General features: G+C 39.8%; 1 protein-coding gene across 3 annotated transcripts in view; it reads left to right on the top strand.

The window, feature by feature from the left end:
* The window catches only part of KCNK5 (potassium two pore domain channel subfamily K member 5), a 58877-nt gene extending 43573 nt beyond the window's left edge, over nt 1-15304 (top strand). For all 3 annotated transcript variants that reach the window (XM_061624900.1, XM_061624899.1, XM_061624901.1), the window contains exons 3-6: nt 1431-1542; nt 8019-8185; nt 9328-9496; nt 10222-15304. In XM_061624900.1, coding sequence (XP_061480884.1) covers nt 1431-1542; nt 8019-8185; nt 9328-9496; nt 10222-11045 — 1272 coding nt within the window. In that variant the 3' untranslated portion in view covers nt 11046-15304. The remainder of the gene's footprint in view (nt 1-1430; nt 1543-8018; nt 8186-9327; nt 9497-10221) is intronic.
* Nucleotides 15305-22176: the final 6872 nt, after the last annotated feature.

Here is a 22176-nt window from a genome sequence, read left to right as displayed (position 1 = left end):
ATCTTTATTTTTAGGTTATCCTTGATGTCTTATGTTCAGTTATAAAGACAACATTTGTGCTCATTTTGCTATCTGATCCTTTCCTGCAAGGCAAAAGGTTACTTTTAGCTGTCAGGTATATGGGGGTGGGTCTTGACAAAATTTCATGCATGTGAAATTGGTAAACTCTCCAAATCTGAAGGCTACAATTGTTTCTGAAGTATACATTCTATACAAATATTCAGTTTTGCCCTTTTCATCACTAGCTTCAGAGTGATATCTCTTGAGTTTGGAATTCAACATGAGCAAGGGTCATATGGGGAAGTGTGAGAGTCCCAGGTTTGTCACAGGCAGATTGAGTACATGCTGTGCTGTAGACAGCAGATTTTATGTGAATATGTAGGTGCTGTGGTTGGCCATGCCTTAATATTTCATATGAATCAGCTTTAAAACTCCAGGCTCCTGCCATCTCCTTCTACCCCCTCCCCAAAAGCAATGACTAAATGAATTGCAAAATTCCTCTTTAATTCCCTTCAGTAATTTTGTTTTTAAATGTTTTATGTTGAGGAAAACAAAATTATTGGTACCTTGGCAGTAATCAATGTATATCTCTTGTTGGGATTAATATATGCAACCTACAATGAATCAATAAAAAAGGGTGGGAGTGGGTTGTGTCACATTTCTTAAATACTGCTGTAGTCGGAGAAATGTTTGAAACATTGGAATGCCTTAAGAGTCACAGGAATGGACTCCCTTGCCACAAAATGTGCTAAACAAATATTTAGCATTTAAATTGGTGCAGTGAATCTAAAAAGGTTTCTTTGCACTCATTCCCCTTTCTCAGTTAGACCTGATAGCATGAAATTCATTTAGGAATGAAACAAAGAAAAATAAACTGAAATGCCCAGTTTCATGCAGGCTTGCCCAAGCACAGCAAGTGTACAAACGCTCCACTGTGCTTGTACTGTTTTTGTTTGGACATCTTTGCCAAAAGACTCCATTCGCCATGCTTATACTCTGGCCTTGGTAAGGCTCAGAACAATGTTGTGTGTTGTTTAAAGCAATATCAACAAACCACTCTGAAATGCAGTTTATCACTTACCGCATTTAAGAATTCTGCTATAGGCTATCCAAGTGCTTTTATGACTGAGCAATCTAATATGGAAGACAGCTCTGCAGCTCTGAATAGTCTCTCTTCTAACTCCAGTTGCTTCCAAAATCCACAGCTATTAAACATTGGAGTTTTGAAAAATATTATAAGCTGGGAGCTAGTAGATTTTCTTGCCAATTTAAAATTATCACTGATGTGTTCACCCTGAAAAACTGGACATGTGAGGACTGGATAAAATAAATTTCCTTGACTATATTTTTATTTTTGTAATGACTGTATGGAAGAATGACTGTCATAATTTTTGCATGCATTTTGAGTAACCACCATCATTTTGTTATAGGTGGTATCAGAAGCTGCTGGGCAAGGAGTTTCTATCGATGCCAATGACACCTTCAACAACTGGAACTGGCCTAATGCTGTCATCTTTGCTGCTACCGTGATTACAACCATTGGTGAGTATTCAGCTTGCTAAAGCTCTCTGGATATTCTCCTTCCCAAATGTCTGGTGAACAGGAAGTGCGTTCATTTCTTCCCTGTTGGGAGGGAAGGATGAAAGGTGAAGGGGGATAGATCGAGGTCAGAGAAGCAAGTGGTAGGCACACTGTTCAGAGGCTCTCCTTGGGAATGTATTGCAATCCCAAGAGCTGTGAATAATCTGTAGCTGTTTTTGTACTTAGCTGTACCTAATTATATGCATTATTGTAGGATACCATGGTGGTTTGACATGTAGCATCCGTTCCGTGATGACCCATGAGCCATGGATCTTTGATACTGTTCCTTATGTGGAATTGTATTTTAATGAAGGAATTCCAAGAAAGCTATATTGGGTCTGACAAGCTCATTACCACCAGCCTGGGATAACAAGAAAGACTGGTATGGCTAGTGAAGAATGTTCAGAATCCTAAGGCAGCTTATTAAAATTATGAGATAAATTTAAAGCTTGAAAGCATTCAGTTGAGTTGTTATTTTCTCTCTCCTGTTCTCTGTGTGTGCCTTTTTCAAATAAGTATGGTTTACAAAACTGCATTTTAGTTATTATTTATGCCAGTTATAACTCGATATCTCCCCATTCCCAATTTAGAGAGCAAAAATAGTGTAAAAGAGTTTATCTATGCTGCCTTTTGTTTTGCAGAAATTTTCATGTTGTCAAAAAAAAAAAAATTCCTTGCAAGATGCAGGAAAACATCAGAATCTCAGTTTGTTTGTTTGTTCTGAAATAGAACACACACAGTTAGAAAACATACTGAGCAGAGGAGGTGACCAAAGGGAGATGGAAACCTTGCTGCTAAACCAAATAAAGCACTATGTTCCACTTGTAACTATTACTTTAAAATATTTTGAAGGAAACCTGACATTCTCTCTCTTCCCCTGCCCCCCCCATCTTCCTGTAAACAACTCAACAAAGCAAAAACTGGTTCAAACTTGAATATTCTGGTTGACTGATGGCCTTTGTTCTCCCTTGATCCTTGTTTAGGGTATTTCCAGCCACAGGAACTGAGAGCATAAGAGAACCAGTTTTGTCTCTAACCTTCATTGGCAGGTGGCTAAGTGATTTTGGTATAAGATGCAAGAATGTAATGATATAAAGTACTTAATTATACAGCCGCAAGGAGTGGCTATATACTATAGCCAGCATGGATTTTTCGCATTCCGCAATGTTAAATTGAAAATACCCCTCATCCCGAGGACTTCCCAGGAGGATCCCTACGCCTGTGCAGCCTCTGAGACGAGCTCCGTCTTGGATGAAACTTATCCAGTTTAAATTCAGTCAGAAGGCTCTTTTCTGACTGGGAATAATTTCTTCCGGATAAGGAAGAAACGTGAGATTTCCCACACAGCTTTGTTTTGATTGTTGGAGTCTGGAATTCGTCAGAATTGTCTGTCTTCCAGCAGCTCAGACAGAGCAAGGATTTTTATGCTAGCTCAGCTGGATAAGTGACCCGTTTTTTTTTATACGGATTAACAGGCAAACATCCTCCTGTCTACATTCATCATTTTCTTATCTATACAGCTAAAGAGATTTGTCAAAGTAACAGCAATTGAGATAACCTAGGTGAGGTAAGACTTTCCTTTTTTTATTCACGGAACTAAGGGGGAAGAAAATATAAATAGCTTATCTTTTTTTTATTGCAAAAAGCTGACATAGAAAATAGCATTTTAAAGATTACAACGGACGAGAGATTTCTGATTGGAAGAGATAAGAAATCTTTTTGATTTATGGTTGGGACTATTTTTCCTGATCTACTTTTTTTTTGACGAATCTGCTCATTCTCTCTGCTACTAGTTATTTCGACGCTGTGAACTAAAGCCGTTCTTACACTTCCGGGCAGATAAGAGATAAGGGCTGTCTAGCGTGTGACGTTAGTTGGTTGGAAAGATTAACTCCTTTGTAACTGGTTAAAGAAATAAGCTGCTCTTTGTTTGGGACATTGAAAATTGAAGGAGTTTTGTTCCTTTGGCTTTAAGAATGACAATTAAGAAGATCATGGATGTACAAGAAGAGACTTTATCTCTAGACATGTTTCAGAAAATAATGAATGGGATTAACTCAATAAAACAAGAACTGAGAAATAATAGACAAGCGTGGAGAATTGAATTTCACGAAATGAGACAGGAGCTGAAAGAAACTCAGGATTCTATGAGAAAGGAGAATAAAGATAGATCTGGAAAACAAAAAAAGGATGAAAGAGAAATTAAAGGCAAGGTTCAAACTATGGACATTGGCTTAATTATGGACATGAAAAAAGATTTGGATTTCCTGGCTGTGATGGATCCTGGAGACAAATATTACAGTTTGGAATTCAGCACTGTCCCTGAAGGAATTGAAGAGATTGGAGATAAAGATATTATCGGTTCAAAAAAATTCCTGGACTGGAAGGATTTGATGGAACTTGAAATGGAGAAAGTTAACAGAATTAATCCCTGTTTTGTGTCAATGGAAAAACCTTCAAGAGATGTACTAGTGTATCATGTGGAAAAGAGGAACAGAGATGCGGCTTTGCAACAATACTTCAGTGATACGTTTGGATTTGATGGCAAAAAAATATCTATGATGAAGGAAATTCCTATCAGACTTTTATTATATGACTATGACAGCAAGATTTTTGGGTGCGTAAAGATGGAAGATGGACCCAATATGGATAATGACAGAAGAGCGATTTAAAATTACTGGACTTAGTAGATTTGATGAGTTGGATTAATTGATATGTTTATTTAGTAAAAAAATTGATTGATACATATCTCAAGGATTGGAAACTTCTCTTTGACTTTTTGTGGAAGATTAAAATGATAGGATGTTAATGAGATTTGAAACCAACTAAGATAACCACTGGAGGAAGGTGATTTTATAATCTATTAAGAGATAGGTTTGTTATATATTATAGATTTATAGCTGAACTATGACAAATCGGAAGTCAATATTCTTTCTTTTTATATATATATATATATATATATATATATATATATATATATATTCTTTTTGTATTGTACTAGTTATTGATTTGTGTTGTTTTCTTTTTGTATTGTTTTGGTTTTGAAAATTGGAATAAAAATTAATTGAAAAAAAAAAAGAAAATACCCCCCATCCCATTGTGCTGCTTCCCGTAAGCACATTTCAAAATAACACCTAACAAAACTTATAGTCCTGAACTCAGAAACGTTTGCTTAACAACCGTCTAGGTTTTTGTGTTAAACACAACAGTCAGAGAGAATCGAGAATTCAAAGTGTAAAACAAGAGGGGGAAAATCCAGAGCCCTGTTGGGCTTTTTTCTGTCAGAGTTCTCATAATTTGTTGAAATTAATTAAAAATCAGCTACATTCACAGAGTACCTGTAATTCTATTACTGACCTTATCCCATACTCTGACCTTCATCTTCTGCAGTTTAAAAGTTAAAAAAAAATGCCTGGCTGATTTTTAATTAATTTAAGATATTTAACATTGAAGTCTATTAAAATGTCGGGCATGCTCAATAAGAACCAACTGTCAGTGTTCTAAAAGTCAGACTCGCAGCTGTTTGGCTTGACATTATTATTGTTGTTGTTGTTGTTGTTGTTATTGTTATTTATACCCCGCCTTTCGGCCAAAGGCCCTCGAGGGGGCTTACAAAGAAAAATAAACACAGGTATAAAAATACAATATAAAAATACAATAAAAGCAATACAATGTACAAAAATTAAATAGCAAATAACATTATAAAAACAAATAAAATTAAATAACAAATAACATTATCATTATCAGCACCGCCAATAAAGAGGAGGTGGTGTTAGCGGGGGCAGCATCTCCTGTGAGGCAGAAGGACAACAGGCATTTGTTACAGCAAAGCTGTGCAAGAAGAGTTTGTCCTTTCCTAAGGTGATCAGATGGTTCCGTTTCAAAGGAAAACAACTTGGCCTCTCAGCTAGCATACAGTACAAATCAAACTGTTTCTTAATACCTCTGCTTGCTTTTCCTGTTCTGACATGTGCTAAAGTTCTAGTATGCACTTGAATTCTTCCTGCAAAATGGTGACAGTCGGCACATACCCACGGTGGTGGAGGTTATTATGGTGATGCAGCTCTTTTGGACCCTGCTCATGGTGCTTCTTCTTGGGCACTGGTGGTATTTCTGTCCCCAATGGCAATGTAAAGCCTCTGCTTTCTCTAGTAGGAGCCCAGGGAGGCAACAAAAGCACTAAAAAAGACTTTTAGTTCTGTTAAATCTCCAGGTTACTGTGGCTTTAGTTTTACAACATTCAAGGCTCCAACCAAGCACTCATCATAAACAGCTGCCTAATCAGGTGGCCACACCTACAACAGACATTTATTCCACGTTAGACAGTCATGGCTTCCCTCAAAGAATCCTGAGAAGTGTGGTTTGTGAAGAGTGCTGAGAGTTGTTACGAGACTCCTGTTCCCCTGACAGAGCTCCAGTGGCCAGAGTGATTTAACTGTCAGCCCCTCTTCTGGTGATTGTAGCTCTGTGAGGGGAATAGGGCCTCTTCTAGCAACTCTCAGTCCCTTCACAAACTACATTTCCCAGGATTCTTTGGGGGAAGCGACGACTGTCTAAAGAGGAATAAAGGTCTGATGTGTATGTGGCCAGGGACAGCTTTGGTTTAAATTTGGGTGGGAGGCTACATGTGCCTGCTGTAGAATAAAAAGGTGGGGGAAACCCTGAAAAAGAATGATACTATTACAGTGTTTTCTTTTTGGAAAGCAAAGGGGCTTTCCCTCTGCCCAGTGCCCACCCACCCAAAGGGTCTCTTCTCCTCCTCCCCCCCTTTCCTCCCTTTCCTGCCCTCCTCCTCCACTCCCTGCCCCTCCCACTGGTCAGTTTCACCTATCCTAAGCATGATTGTACAGGAGTAAATCCCACTGAACTCAAAGCATGCAAAAGATCAAACCTGTCCTCCCTCCTTCCCCTCCCTTCCTCCTTCCTTCTGTCCCCTCCTCCATGGTCTGTTTTATCTATTCTAAGCATGATTGCATGGGAGTATACCCATTGAACTCAATAAGCATGGAAATGATCAGACCTGCCTTTCCCCTCCCCCTCTCTGCTCTCCCCTCCTTCCCCTCTCCTGTCCCCTTCCTTCCTCCCTCCTTCCACCCTCCCCTCTTCCTTCTTCCTCTTCCCCTGCCCACTCCCGCCCTCCCTCCCTCCTCCTCCTCCTCCCTCATGGTCAGTCTTACCTAGCCTAAACATGATTTCAGGGGAGTAAATCCCACTGAACTCAATAAGCATGCAAATGATCAAACCTGCTCTCCTCATCCCCTCTCCTTCCAGCCTGCTCCCATCCCCCTCCTCCCCTCTGCCCTTCCTCCCCCTCCTCCCCCTGACCTTCCTCCTCCTACCCTCCTCATCCCCCCTGTGGTCAGTTTCACCTATCCTAAGCATGATTGCAGGGGAGTAAATCCCATTGAACTCAATAAGCATGCAAATGATCAATCCATTATCAGTGAACTTGTACCTATAGCCCACAGATATTTCTATCAAAATTTTAAAAGCAGTAACACAGGAAAGAAGCAAAGTAAGAACACCAAGAAACATACAAGAATGTAATTCTCCATCTTTGAAGATAACAGGTGTTGCCACCACTCACGATATGCTCAGAGCACGTTACCAAATTCTTCCAAGCTACACAGGAAGTGGATTGGATTGTGAAAGACCAAGCCAGATTGTGTTTGCATTTTTACAAATATGTTTGGCAATACAATATCTCAGAGAGGAGGTCAGGTCTCCTGCTCCCCTGGTGCATTCACTATAGCTGCCCAATTTCCCTGCTTTTTAAAGTTGAATGGAAATATATGTTGGCTATAGATATGTTCATAACCCGCAAGGCTTTTTTGCCTATTAGTGAATAAAATATGGGTTCAGGTTTGGTAGTTTATGTACCCTCTCTGAATCCTTAAATAGGACATCATCTGATTCCAGCTTAATAACAAAGCAATAAAGAGTAGTTTGCAGAGAACAGCAGCCAAGTGAGATGTCTCCCATGCTGGCATTGCTGGTCAATCACGGTGGAGAGGACATCCTGACAAACAGCCAGGAAACAGTAGTGGAACCAGTAGCGGTTACTGAGTGGCTCCTGAAATTTCATTCTCCATTCACAGCTTTATGGGATAAAAAGGTTACTTGTTTTAAATCTGAAAGCTGTGAATCTTAGAATTCTGAATTATGTGGCCATCTCCTGTGATTGCAAGCATCTCTTGTTACCTCTTGCTATGAGTGCCTGTGTATCTCTGAAACTTTAACTACAGGCTATGATGATACTGATTCATGAATACTAAATGGCTGTGTGATACACCATAGTGGCTTGCAGAACATCATATCCAAAACTGTTGTGTGTGAGCAAGCTCTAAAGGTTTTGACAGCATCTGATAATAGATTCTCCTGATTCTTCTGTGCTTTAAAATGGCATAGGTAACTTTTAACACAATGTTCTCTTTCAGGCTATGGAAATGTTGCTCCCAAGACTTCAGCTGGACGACTTTTCTGTATATTTTATGGACTCTTTGGTGTTCCTCTCTGCTTAACATGGATCAGTGCTTTGGGAAAGTTTTTTGGTGGACGTGCCAAGAGGCTGGGTCAGTTCCTGACGAAGAGAGGAGTAAGCCTGGTATGGAATGAATTTCTGCTTATTGTACTGCCAGTGCTGGGTGCATGACCTTTAAGATCTTTAAAATCAATCTATAGTATAGATAATGCAGAAAATATTATTGGTAGTTAATCCTAACCTCTTCTTCTGCCCTAACTTCCTCCTTTCCTTTATTCTCTACTTTGTTGATCCATCCTGGAGTTCTGTGACTATCAATAGGTGGAACACATTGCTCAAATATGCATAGATGATGTTGAACACATGATTCTTCATATAAATTGTAGATGAATTTAAAAATTAAAAAAGAATACAGAACCAGAAGTATCACTAGTTTCCTGCTGTATTAATTGTTGTTTAGCAAAAGATTTGAATGAGTGCCACATGCCCCAGAATCTAAAAAGTTGGAATATTGTCCAAATTGTATAAATCATGTGTTTTCTTGCTCTTATACCACCACATATCACAGCATTTCTGTAGTCTTCTGTTTTCCTCTAAATTCCCTGTTTTGGGGGGATCATGCTGATATTTAGCTGAAGGAATACACTATGTTCTAGTAGACTAGAACAAGGCCCTGTCTTTCTGCTTGTTTGTTTGTTTCCTTTTGCTTGGGTGCTGGCTGAATCTTCTTCCTTGGCTAGAAAGAGCCAAAACTTGCTAATCATTGCTAATCTTTCAAACTTCACCACATTGTGTTATATTTTTAATATGGTAAAGTTCTTATATAGTGACTTTGCCATGTCATTTTTGTGTGGTGAGGTATTTGTGTAAAAGACCCTTTGTGGAAAAGTCTGATTTTTCTGAAAAGAGATTTGTCTAATTTAACTATAGATTGTGTGGGAAGTTCTACACAAATGCTTCACCAAGTGAAAATGATTTGTGAAAATGGACATTGTGATGATTTTATGTCAAGGTACTTACTGTTTTTCCTGCAAGAAAACAGAAAAACTCCAGCCTTGTTCCTGTGTACATAAAATATCCAGAAATAACTAGAAAATCAAATGAACCTGCATTTTACCCATTTACTTCCTTTTTTTACTTCTTTCAATTTGTCTGCAGTTGTTACATTCTTGCCACAAGATGAGCTGCTATTGTTTTTAAAAGCAAAAAGATAATCAAATGATTGATCCTTTTTTCTGTCCCACCTTCCTTTTCACTTGTTGCAGAGAAAAGCACAAATTACATGCACCGCTATTTTCATCATCTGGGGAGTCCTCATCCATCTAGTTCTTCCTCCCTTTGTCTTTATGGTGACTGAAGGCTGGGATTACATTGAAGGTCTCTACTTCTCATTCATCACTATTACGACCATAGGATTTGGAGACTTTGTTGCTGGTCAGTAATCTTTTGTCATTTTAGCAGCTAATAACAATATTTTGCACACGTGCCGCACTTCTTAACACAACCATATTCAGAATCTAATATCAATAGGTGGTGCTGTAAGAGGCTACAGTTATATATAAGCTTATCTCCACCTTTTATTTATTGGCATTAGAGTTATTGGATTCAGAGGAGGTGGGAAGGATGTGAGCTGAAGAAATGGAGGCTAAAGGGACCACATGTTTTAAAGGGGTGTGCTTGGGCAGGGCACTTCTTCACAGCAACTGGCCTCCATGATATGCGAGGACTGAGATAAGGAAAGAAAGGCAGGGATAGATGAAGTTCAGGGAATGGGTATGAATAGCTAATAAGATTTGGTGTTCTCCTCCTCCATCTTGCAACAATTAGACTGAGCAGATGTCCCATTATTTAAGGGATAATATCTGTCAGTATATCTGTGCAGTTAATGGAGTTTAAACACTATGTGACAAGTCTTTTTAGTTTTGGAAACTCCAAAGTTTCCAAAACTGACTCTTGCTGGCCCTGACCCCATAGTACCATTTGACAATTTTATTAAGTCATGAGAGACTCTCCAGTTGGATGCCTTGCCCATTTTTTGGTGAAATGTATGAAAATGTTGACTTGATAAGCTCTCAGGGCATATATGTTTCTGTACCTATTGCGTGCATACATATATAAATGCAGTCCTATAATATTCTTCTCTGTGCTTTTTCTTTTAGGTGTGAATCCAAATATGACTTACCATTCACTCTACAGATACTTTGTAGAGCTGTGGATCTACCTGGGCCTAGCTTGGCTTTCCCTCTTTGTTAATTGGAAGGTCAGCATGTTTGTTGAGGTCCACAAAGCAATCAAGAAACGAAGAAAAAAAAGGAAGGAGTCCTTTGAAAACCATCCTCCTACAAAAAAAGCTCTTCAGATGTCTAACCCAAAAGATGTGAACATTTTCAGCTTCCTTTCTAAGAAGCAAGAGACTTACAATGATCTCATCAAGCAGATTGGAAAGAAAGGTCTGAAAACAAGCAATGACAAAATTCTGAATGGAGAGCAAGTGAAGCCAACATTGCAACATTCTAGCAAAGACATCAAAGTGATGTACACAAGGAACAAGTTATTTGACTATGATGAGGTTTCTCTGGGACTCCAAAACTTTCATGTTATGAGACATCTAACTGACACACGTATTGGGGATAGCCCAATTGAGGGCAATGTGTTTGTAAATCAGCTGGATCGAATCAGTGAGGAAGAAGGGGAAGCATGGGACTCCAGAGACTATCGACCTCTGATCTTTGAAAATGCAAATATAACATTTGTAAATGAAGAGGAGGATGAAGAAGAAGGGGATCTTTCAGATGATGAGGAAACTTCAAAGTCCTCTGTGGATGACAATCTTGCAGAGGAACCTGAGACTCAGAAAAAACTTGTGAAATTCCCATGCTCTGATGAATCTACCTTTACCAATAATGAGTTAGAGATATCTGTGCCTTATGAGCAGCTAATGAATGAATATAACACAGTGAATACTGCAAAAGCTGCAACGTGAAGAAGTACTTTTTCTTGTTTTGCTACTAGCTTCCTGAAAAATCACTGATTGCAGATTTCAACAGATAAACATACATGAAGAAGAGGAGGAGGGTGTACCATATTTGGTATTTTCCACTGGCGCCACCTCCTTGCATTAGCAGACTGAAAGCATTCAACATCTGGATAATATCTGTAGTTGTTTATTACTCAGTTTTGCTTATTCACTGTGAAGTGATGGTTCTAAAAACTTGAGAGTTCCTTTTCCCTTTGAGGAGGTGGTAGAAGAAAAGCCTACAGTTATTGGGCCTATTCAGTATTTGTTTCCTTCTTTTAATGAAGAGTGACATTCTGATACTGTAGTCAGACTGGTTTGGATTGATTGTATGTGGGACATGGCTGGTAACTGTACTAATTCTTGACCTCTGAAAAACTGAATTCAGATAATGCCTTGGTGCAGAGTGGAAAATGTTGATAACATTATCCAAACGCAATCACACAATGAAGCTCTCTTTCTATTCTCCTTTTAAGGGATGCTTTGAACTGGAAGGGCTGAGTGTCCTGAATGTCAGAGATGAGATACGTTGGCAGTCCTGACTAGGGATCTTGAAGAGAATCTGCTCAAGTTTTGCCAGTTCTTTTGAGTCATGAGCTGAAGGTCCATGAACAAAAGCACTATCTTAAACACAGACCCAGTTTTATGGAGATATCGTACCTTCTGTTATACAAGAAGCTGTCTGCGGTTAAACCTGGTGAACATGAAAAGCCCATATGACTTATATTTAAAATTCAGTTGTGCAAGAAGATTACAGATGACAGATTTAAAATGAAGAAAAAGCACAGGGACAAACCTGTGTTTTGCGTCAAAAATGCCCTTCCATTGTCTATACTCTACAGAAATACTTGAATAAACTTTATGTGCTAATGTCTCCTAAATGAAATTTAGTGATGCTGCCCTTTTGAATGACTGTTTTTTAAATAGCAAAACACAGCCTGAATATCTTTAAATGTCTGTCTGAAGGGTCTAAGAGCTGCAAAGAGTTCTTTATATTCAGTGTCTCAGCTTCTAGAAAATTATATTTTTTATTTCATTCCATTTAGTACTTGAGATATTTGTTATGGACATATTATGGAGTTGGGTTTTTTCCCATATAGGTATTTCAGCTGCTTTTCTAAGTAAAGTTAAAATGTTTGCAACATCAGAGAAGACTATAAGAAGGATTAAAGTAGCAGCAGAATTTGGGTATCATGGCAAAGGGCTTTGTCTGATATCTGCCTTTGCAGTGGAAAAGAGATAATTAACTCAATGGTTGGTGTTCCTTTTGAAAAGCAGAGAACTACCGATACCTTGTAAGTTATTGGAGCACAGTAACAATGATGAGGAATCGTAATCCTCAAAATGTTCTGGCCCCATAAGGTTTCACTGCTAGAGCTGTTTGAGGATCAGGCTGTAAATTGCTCCAATGTGAATTGTAATTGTACCCCTTGTGGGTTTTACCTGAATTGGAAGAATTCATAGGTGAAGAAAGTCTGGGGCATGTGGGAGTTTCTGAATGGTAAGAAAGGCCAAATGGAACTTTTGCAATACTAATATTGAATGATTTAAGTATATACAAACTGCTCATTTTGACTACTGTTTGGCTTCTGAACTGTGGAGTAGATTTGTACTGTTCCTTTTATAAAGATGCCTCTGAGCAACCATATACTCCTTGGAAGGACAGCTCAAAAACATTTGTTGCAAATGACGGTCTGTGTTCATTTCTGTTTGGAAATTTATATTATGTATGCAAGAAAGCTTGCAAGAAAAAAAGTAAGAAGGAACTAAAAATATTTTCTTACACTTTTTCTCGACGGAAGTTATCCCATTGGATTTGCCAGTGTTATCCTATGCATTACATCATGCATGGCTGAAATATAGGCCAAGAGACTAGTGGTGTTGCTCTTAAAGGCTGGTTGGCTACTTTTTTATTTAGACTGGCCCTTTCAGGCAAGACTGATTTTTACCTCTGTAAAAACAACTTTTGACATCAAATAGTTTCATCAAGACTCAAGAACCGTTGTCTTGCTGTTTATATCAGTGACAGCTGTAGTTTATGTTCCTTTTTATTCCATAGCAGATAATACACTGTGAGTACTGAGTTGTGTCCTGTTTTTGTTACAAAAGTGCACATCATTTTTGTGAAGATAACTTGATAAAGTTGGCATTGGATTCTGGTGTGTCTTCCATGAATGAATGGCTAAGAGGTTTCTCTCTGCACTAAAAGAGGCACAGAATGGTGCACACAATGGAAATTCTTTCAGTGTTTTGAGTACAGTATAGGACAGCCAAGAAACTATTTATGATTACCTTGGAATGTTGCTTCTTCTTGGTGTAACTGTTGTGTTGCATAGTGCACAGGCAGGCAGAGACAAAATGATGCAAGCATGGAGCTGAGGTCTCCATCTTCAGGGTCATCTCTTCAATACAAATGAGCTCATGTGAACTGTTGAAAATGCAGGTTGGGTGCTGCCCTTTAGATATGGTATATAGCTATTAACATCTTCCTAGGAAATACCCTGTGTTTCTAGGAACTTAAGCAGCTTTCAAGGAAACAAAGCCCTTGTTTTAAATTAAGAGAAATTTAATAGATGTAAGCATAACCTGCAAAGTTGTTAGGCATTTCTACCTAGTGTTTGGAAGAAAGCCCTGTTAAAATCAATATGGACTTATTCCAAGCAGTTGGATCATTTGGTAGAATCTTACTCTGAAGAACACCACGTGCCTTGCAGTGGGTGAAATTTAGCTGGGTCTTTTGGTCATAAAGTGGCCAGCACAAAGGGTATATGCATAAATATTGGATCATGTCTTTATTAGCTGCTCAAGCTATTCATTTACCTTTTTTTGCCTAACATTCATTAAATGATGGAGCCACCTTAGACCTATCTGAGAACTGGTCTGCCTTAGCACTCTCTTCGTCTAAAGTACTGTCTTCCATATGTTAAGTGGAGATTCGGTCTTCTCAGTTGGAGTTATTTTGAAGTGCCTTTGACTGGTTTGATTTCCCAGCTACATCTGGGCAAGGATTTGCATAATGTGAAACAAAGTGTAAAGTTTGGAAACTGCTTCTTTTTTCTCCTGGGGGAAAAAAATCTAGAATTTTGATGGAGAGAAATCACTTTTGCTTTATGTGCATGTTGTTATTTAGGTGTTGCGGAAGGGATTTATTTTTTAAAGATAGCTGTTAACCTTCAAAAGCACCAGAGCACCAATAGTATTCATGTGTTCTTTTTGGGGGGAAGGGAGGACTCTATCCCTACCAAGCTGTGGACCATGAAAACTTAGTACTGCTGTGTTGCCTTGCTCCCCACCACCACTGTTGTCACTTGAATTGGAATAACCCAGAATGTTGGCAGTGGCTGCTAAGCTTTTTAGTGTTATGGGGGGGGGATAAGTTCCAGAATTTGGACCAAAAAGATAAGTACCTCTCTTCCTCTTCTTTAACAGAGTATAGGACTTTCACATGACCAGAATTAGCCAAACATAGGGGCCATTCCTGAGACTGTGACTGTGTATTCAGTAATTTCATAGTAGGGTAGTGACCAGGTATAAATTTGCTCTGAAAAATACAGGAGAAGCCTCATCATCAACCCACCATCTTGCTACATGATTCCTAAGTATATCCAGTGCAAAACTGACCCAGAGATAGTCTTGCTCTGCAATAGGTCTATATAAAGCAGTATATCACTCTAACGTTTCTTTTAAAGAGGGCCTGTAAGGGTACCTCCACTTGCTTACACAACCGGCAGAGTTATGGCTCCAATACAGTGGTACAAAACTGTTCCGCAACACTTGTTTAAGTCCCCTCTTAATTTGAAGGCATAATTGACTCCATTGCTGGCAATAGGTGTGCCAAAGCATAAGATAACTAAAGATTGTTACCCTCAACATGACTTGGTTCATCGCTTACTTTATTGGAACGGTACAGGTGAAAATGCACTAGCATCTTCTCTGAAAAAAGCAATACTTAAAAAGCCTCTTAACAGCTGTCTGGTAGGTGGACTCATCTTTAGTTTTCATGCCTTCTATGCTACACTGAATTTTTGAATGAGGCTCTCTATTTTTCATATGGTTCTTGAAATGTGCAGTCCTGACAATCTCATCTCTGTCACTCCTTCACATGAACAGACACAACTCCTGTTTCAGTCTGTACTTTTGCCTATTTTTGTGTCACTGGAATCACTGTATGTAAATATTAGACTTTGTAAAATGTAATTTATTTTTAAAAAAAATTTCAATAAAAAGTGGGTTAAAAAAAAAAGCTTTGTTCCTCCTTCTTAATGGGAATTGATGAAAGGAAAGGAAATATTCAAGAAAGTTGTTTTGGAACAATATAATAAATTATATATTTTATCCAGTAGATGAAAACACCAATAAAGAACATAGGCCAACCACTACAGAGAGGTAGAAATGGCTGTTCAAGGTCCAGGAACATTATCCCTATTCGAAAGTCCTTCCTAAGACTCATTTTTTCTGAGATGTTAGGAGATACACCTTCAACTTAACTTTAAAAGGAGGCTCCTTAACCTTCAGAAAGCAGATGTGATGCATCCAGGGAGCCTTAGAAATAAGCCAGGATCTATTTCTATATATGGGACAAGGACAATGATTTTATGGGCATAAACAGAGGTTTATATAGGGGTTTCTTTAGAAGTCATATGCACCATCACTTGAGATGATAAGGTCAATGGAGATCTGTGATGTTAGCAACTAACAGTTGTATCAGCAAGCTCTATTTTACTATAGAGAGATGGGATAAAATTATTTTGACAGCTTTTTTCCCCAAGTATTTGGAACCAAGAAAGAAAGCTTTCTTTCACACCTCTCTCTCCAGTGGGACAAAGCAGCTAACACAACTTTGTGCATTTAATAATCTCAAATTTGTAACAATTTAAAATAGTTATTCACTAATAGGCAAAAAACCCTTGCGGTTTAAGAATGTACCTAGAGCCAACAGATATTTCTATCAAACTTTTTAAAGCAGGGAAATTAGGCAGCTATAGTGAATGTACCAGAGGAGCAGGAGACCTGATCTCCTCTCTGAGATATTGTACTGCCCTGCAAAATTGTAAAAATGCAAACACCATTTGGGTTGGTCTTTCACAGTTCCTGTGTAGCTTGGAAGAATTTGGTAACCTGTGCCTCTGAGCATATGGTGAGTGGTGGCAACATCTGCAATCAGCCCAAATAACAGAAATAAGATGTGCTGTGCTGATCTTGTTTTAGCAAGGAGGAAGCAACAATATTAAGACAGATAGTCACTTTAAATATGTTTGATTTACTTTGCAATTTTAGTGGTTAGTAAATCTATAGTAAAGTAAGTAAGTTAGAAAACTTTACATAAGTAAAAATGCAACCACAATTTGGGTTGCTCTTTCACAGTCCAATCCACTTCCTGTGTAGCTTGGAAGAATTTGGTAATGTGCCTCAGAGTATACGGTGAGTGGTGGCAACACCTGCCATCACCAAAGATGGAGAATTACATTTTTGTATGTTTCTTGGTGTTCTTACTTTGCTTCTTTCCTGTGTTACTACTGATTCTACAGAGAATCTAACCTAGAAAATTATATTTCTCTCATTATTCATCCTAGAAATCTGTGACAAATTTATTTTTATTAATTTCAAAGCCTTTTTATTGGTCAATGTCATATGATGATGAAGATAGCCTTTTGTGTTTCAAACTGGAGGTTACTTTCTGTTTCTATTTTGGGTGCATTAACAGTTGGATCTGAAACTGCAGTTTGATACTTAAACTACTCCACTTAAGGAAAGGTGAGCATGGTCAATTAAAAACATAGAGCACACCTAGAATTTTGCTAGAGTATATTTCACTTCCCACTGTTTTATCTTGTGCAAACTGAGACGCTCCTCATGCCCATTGGAAACTATTCTGCAGAACAGTCAGTGCCATTATTCCACAATTGTTTCTGGAGCTTTTTTTTTGTGTTGCAAAGTGTTGCTGTACTTCACATATTCACAGAAATAGAAACAAAAGAAAATGATTCGCTATAGGGAACTTCACTAAAATTGCAGAGTAAATCAAACATTTAAAGTGACCATCTGAACTCTATCAACTGTCTTAATATTGTTGCTTCCTCCCTGCTAAAACAAGATCAGCACAGCACATGTCTTGTTTCTGTTATTTGGGCTGATTGCAGGTGTTGCCACCGCTCACCATATTCTCCGAGGCACATGTTACCAAATTCTTCCAAGCTACACAGGAAGTGGATTGGACTGTGAAAGACCAACCCAAATGGTGTTTGCTTTTTTACAAATTTGCAGGGCAGTACAATATCTCAGAGAGGAGTTCAGGTCTCCTGCTCCCCTGGTGCATTCACTATAGCTGCCCAATTTCCCTGCTTTTTAAAGTTTGATAGAAAGATCTGTTGGTTTTAGTTACGTACTTAAACCACAAGCGTTTTTTGCCTATTAGTTAATTTCTCTGCTTTTTAATCTGGGAGGTAAGAAATGGGATCCTGTGCAAGTTTGCTGAGAATGGATTGCTCATTTGCATGCTTATTGAGTTCAGTGGGATTTACTCCCCTGCAATCATGCTTAGGATAGGTGAAACTGAGCACAGGAGATGGAGAGGGGAGGAGGAGGAAGAGCAGGTGTGGGGGGGAGGAGGGAGGAAAGGAGGGGCAGAGAGGAGAAGATGGATGGGAGCAGGCAGGAGGGGAGGAGGAGGGCAGATTTGATAAGAACATAAGAGCCTGCTGGATCAGGCCAGTGGCCCATCTAGTCCAGCATCCTGTTCTCACAGTGGCCAACCAGGTGCCTGGGGGAAGCCCACAAGCAGGACCTGAGTGCAAGAACACTCTCCCCTCCTGAGGCTTCCAGCAACTGGTTTTCAGAAGCATGCTGCCTCTGACTAGGGTGGCAGAGCACCCTATCACTTGCATGTTGAGTTTGATCATTTGCATGTTGAGTTCAGTGGGATTTAATCCTGTGCAATCATGCTTAGGATAGGTAAAACTGACCATGGGGGGGAGAAGAGGGAGGGAGGGCTGGAGTGGGCAGGGGAGGAGGAAGAAGGAAGATGGGAGGGAAGAGGAAGGGAGAGGAGTGGGAAAGGAGGGGAAAGGCAGGTCTGATCATTTGCATGCTTATTGAGTTCAATGGGATTTACTACCGTGCAATCATGGTTAGGATAGTTAAAATTGACCATGGGGGAGGGGGAAGGAAGGGGAGGGGAGTAGAGGAAGGGAGGGGAGGGGCCAAAAGGAGGTGATGAAGGGAGGAGGGGAGGGCAGGTTTGGTCATTTGCATGCCTATTGAGTTTGATGGGATTTACTCCTGTGCAATCATGCTTAATATAGATAAAACTGACCAGGGGGGATTGGAAGGGGATAGGGGAAGGGAGGGGCAAAGTAAGGGGAGGGAAAGTGCAAGAGGGAGGGGATGGGAGGGAGGAGGAGGGGAGGGCAGGTTTGATCATTTGCATGCTTTTTGAATTCAGTGGGATTTACGCCTGTGCTTAGGATAGGTGAAACTGACCTGGGGGAGGGGCAAGGAGGGGAAGAGGAGGGCAGGAAGGGGAGGAGGAGGGAGGGGGAAAGAGATTGGGTGTGTGGGCACTGGGCAGAGGGAAAGCCCCTTTCCTTTCCAAAAGGAAAACATTGTAAATAGTATTCTTTTTCAGGGTTTCCCCCACCTTTTTATTCTACAGCAGGCACATGTAGCCTCCCACCCAAATTTAAACCAAAGCTGTCCCTGGCCACATCCACATCAGACCTTTATTTCACTTTAGACAGTCATGGCTTCTCCCAAAGAATCCTGGAAACTATAGTTAGTGAAGGGTGCTGAGAGTTGCTAGGAGATGCCCTGTTCCCCTCACAGAGCTTCAATCAGAGCGGCTGACTGTTAAACCACTCTGGAGTTCTGTCAGGAGAAAAGGAATCTCTCAGCATCAAAGCCTAATTAAACAGTAAGTTAAACAACTATAAACATATCAGGCTTATATATGGATTTTGCTGTTTCACATTAACTCGTTATGTCCCACCTACACACAGTCAATCCTTAGCTGCCTCACTAAAACATTTCAGGTTATGGGCTTTAGAATGGTGTAGTGCTAAATCTACTGATGCCTTTTCCCAAGGAGGTTGCCTTTGTTATAATATTACTTAAGAAAGGGCTGCGATGAAACTCCAGGTATAATGCACACATACATAGAAATATAAGGAGGTGACACAAAAGCTGAAGGCAGGGAAAAGAGTTGCTACAGTGTCATGCTGCAGTAATTCCTTACTACCCACTTTGGACACCCTTCTGCTACTGCAAAGTGTTTGCTAGAATGTTCTGCTACAACCTGTTTTTTTGTTTTGCAACTACTGAAAAAATACAGTGGAATAGGCTGTCTGGGGTAAAAGTTACACAACTAGCCAATTATGATAAATCTTGGAGATTGGGCAACTTCTTAAAATGAAGACAAATGACTGGAGAGTTACTTCAGGAAAATTACAAGTCTTTGCATCATGTCACTAACTCATTCTGATCCTGAACTAACTAGATTGCAAGTACATATATGTTTGCACAACTTTCATCTAGGAAAGACTGCAGTACTTTGCTTCTTTGTAATCTCCTACTGGGAAGCTTCGTTTTTAACAAGCACAAGCAACCTACACTGGGAGCAGAAGAGCCTGCATTACATGCCTTTGTCCTGATAGCCAGTTTATGGCTTCACACTCCACTGATTAAATCTCTTTCCACTGCTCGGTCAGTTTCTGGGTGTGTAAGGAAATACTGCTTTCTAATGATAGTTAAGAGGAAGCCATTACATTTGTATGGGCTGGGTATTATTTTGTGTTGATTGTGGCCAGGCTGTCAGAGCTTGGCAATAAAGACAAGGCTTCTAAAGAGTCATGTGTAGTATAGTGGTCAGAGTATAAGGCTAGGACTAAAGACAGCTGTGTTCAAATCCTCACTTGGCCATAAAACTCACTGGGTGACCTTGGGTCAGTTACTGTGTCCCCATGTTGAGGAACATTAAAGCTAAACAGAAAATGGCTACTCAGAAATCAAATTACTACTTCAAGTGTTGAGTAAAGTCTCAGACAGCCTGGCCCGTGGTCAGGGATGTTGGGAGTTGCAAATAAAATATCTGGAGGACCATACGTTCCCCAAAGCTGGTAGAAAGAAGCAGCATTGACCAGTGTTTATCACAGGAAGTAGATGGCAGCTTACTCTCTGAAAAAACTCAACATCTCAATGTGTGATAAGCAGAACACCCACTGTTTTCCTTTCATTAAGTGTGTTCAACATAACAAGGTGAAAATATATAGTATTTTTATTCCCTTTCCAATAACTTGCCATTGTTGTGAAGATGCTGCATGAATCATGAGGAGCTATGAGAGGGTAAAGATGATGGCATGCAATCCTGTTCCTGAGAGTTCCTCTGTAGGTGATCATGCAACCTCACTCCTCGCTTTCCATCTGCATGTGTTGCCCCCTATAATTAAACTGTCATTGGGTCTACAGCATTACCTCACAGATTGAAAAGCATCTTCATTTTTGGGAATAAGAGGACACACGAATATCATGCTCCCATTTTTGCATGGCCAGCTGGAACGGCCAGTGATCAGGGATTGTGGTAATCATAGTCCAACAGCATCTAGCAGGACACAGGTTCCCCAACCCTGTGTTACAGAATAGCTTTGAGATTCTTGATGCTTGCAATGCAACTATGTCTGTCTGAACTGGTAAACCATTTAATTGATAGAGAGGTTTTCCTTGTGCCGATGTCAGGAAGCCACACAGCAATGTGACATCCCAGAGCTACCCTGCCTTTTAAAAGGAAACAGTACTATTGAGGGAGCTACAGCTACCCAGACCACTGTTCTGCTGGCAAGAGAGTGACTCAGTTGAGACATATCAGGAAACCATGGTGCAGTGAACCTCAAGGCCATGTGCCTCCCCTCCCTTCTTTCATGGAATGCTAACTAATGTGGGTGGGACCAGACGGGAGGGAGATGAAATGGAATATTATGGAGGAGGAAATGGTTGACTGCCACAGGCCACATTTACACCACACATTTATTCCACTTTAAACAATTATGGCTTCCCCCAGAGAGTCCTGGGAAGGGTAGTTTGTGAAGGAGACTTTTATTCCCCTCACAGAACTACAGTTTCCAGAGTTCCCTAGTAGAGGGGCTGACTGCTAAACAACACTTGTAGCTCTGTGCAGTGAATAGGAGTCTCCTAACAATTCTTAGCATCCCTCAAAAACTACACTTCCCAGGATTCTTTGAGGGAAGCCATAGCTGTTTAAAGTGGAATAATAGTGGAATAAATGTATGGTGTGAATATGGCCTAAGACCCTGAACACGAGTACCTCACACTGCAACATTTTGTTGCAAGTCCCACTTGTTTGTTATAGTCACAACTTCAGAGGTCCTACAGCCACAGCCACACCAAACATTTATTCCACATTAAACAGGTATGGCTTCCCCCAGAGAATACTGGGAAGAGAACTTTGTGAAGTCTGCTGAGTGTTGTTAGGAGAGTCCTATTCCCCTGACAGAGCTCTAATGCACAAGTGGTTTAATAGTCAGCCCCTCTTCCCAGAGAATCCTGGGAATTGGAGCTCTGTGAGGGGAATAACAATCTCCTAACAGGTCTCAGCACCCTTCACAAACTACCCTTCCCAGGATTTTAGGGGGAAGCCATGGCTGTTTAATGTGGAATAAATGTCTGGAGTGAATCTGGCTGCAGACTTCCTTTTTTGAATCACGAAGGGATGTAATGGCAAAACATGACAAAGCCTTATTGGTTGAATTGATTCACATATTACCTCTCCTACATCAAAGACTAATTAAACAGTAAGTTAAACAACTATAAACATATCAGGCTTATATATGGATTTTTGCTGTTTCATACTAACTCGTTATGTCCTGCTTACACACAGTTAATCCTTAGCCGCCTCACTAAAATATTTCAGGCTACAGGTGTTAGAATGGTGTAGTGCTAAATCTACTGACCTGGAAATGTTCTAGAACAGAGGGATCCTATAACTGAAGGTTTATAGCACCTAAGAATGCAAAATATGCCATCTTAGCCAGAAAAACAAACACCTTTCCATAATCTTGATAAAATGGATGCATTCAGAAAGTGCCATAGT

This window comes from Rhineura floridana, chromosome 4 (assembly GCF_030035675.1).
Source record: "Rhineura floridana isolate rRhiFlo1 chromosome 4, rRhiFlo1.hap2, whole genome shotgun sequence".
In the NCBI taxonomy this organism is placed as follows: domain Eukaryota; kingdom Metazoa; phylum Chordata; class Lepidosauria; order Squamata; family Rhineuridae; genus Rhineura; species Rhineura floridana.
Note: the sequence above shows the minus strand (reverse complement) of the source record. Positions and strands in the feature narration are given on the sequence as shown.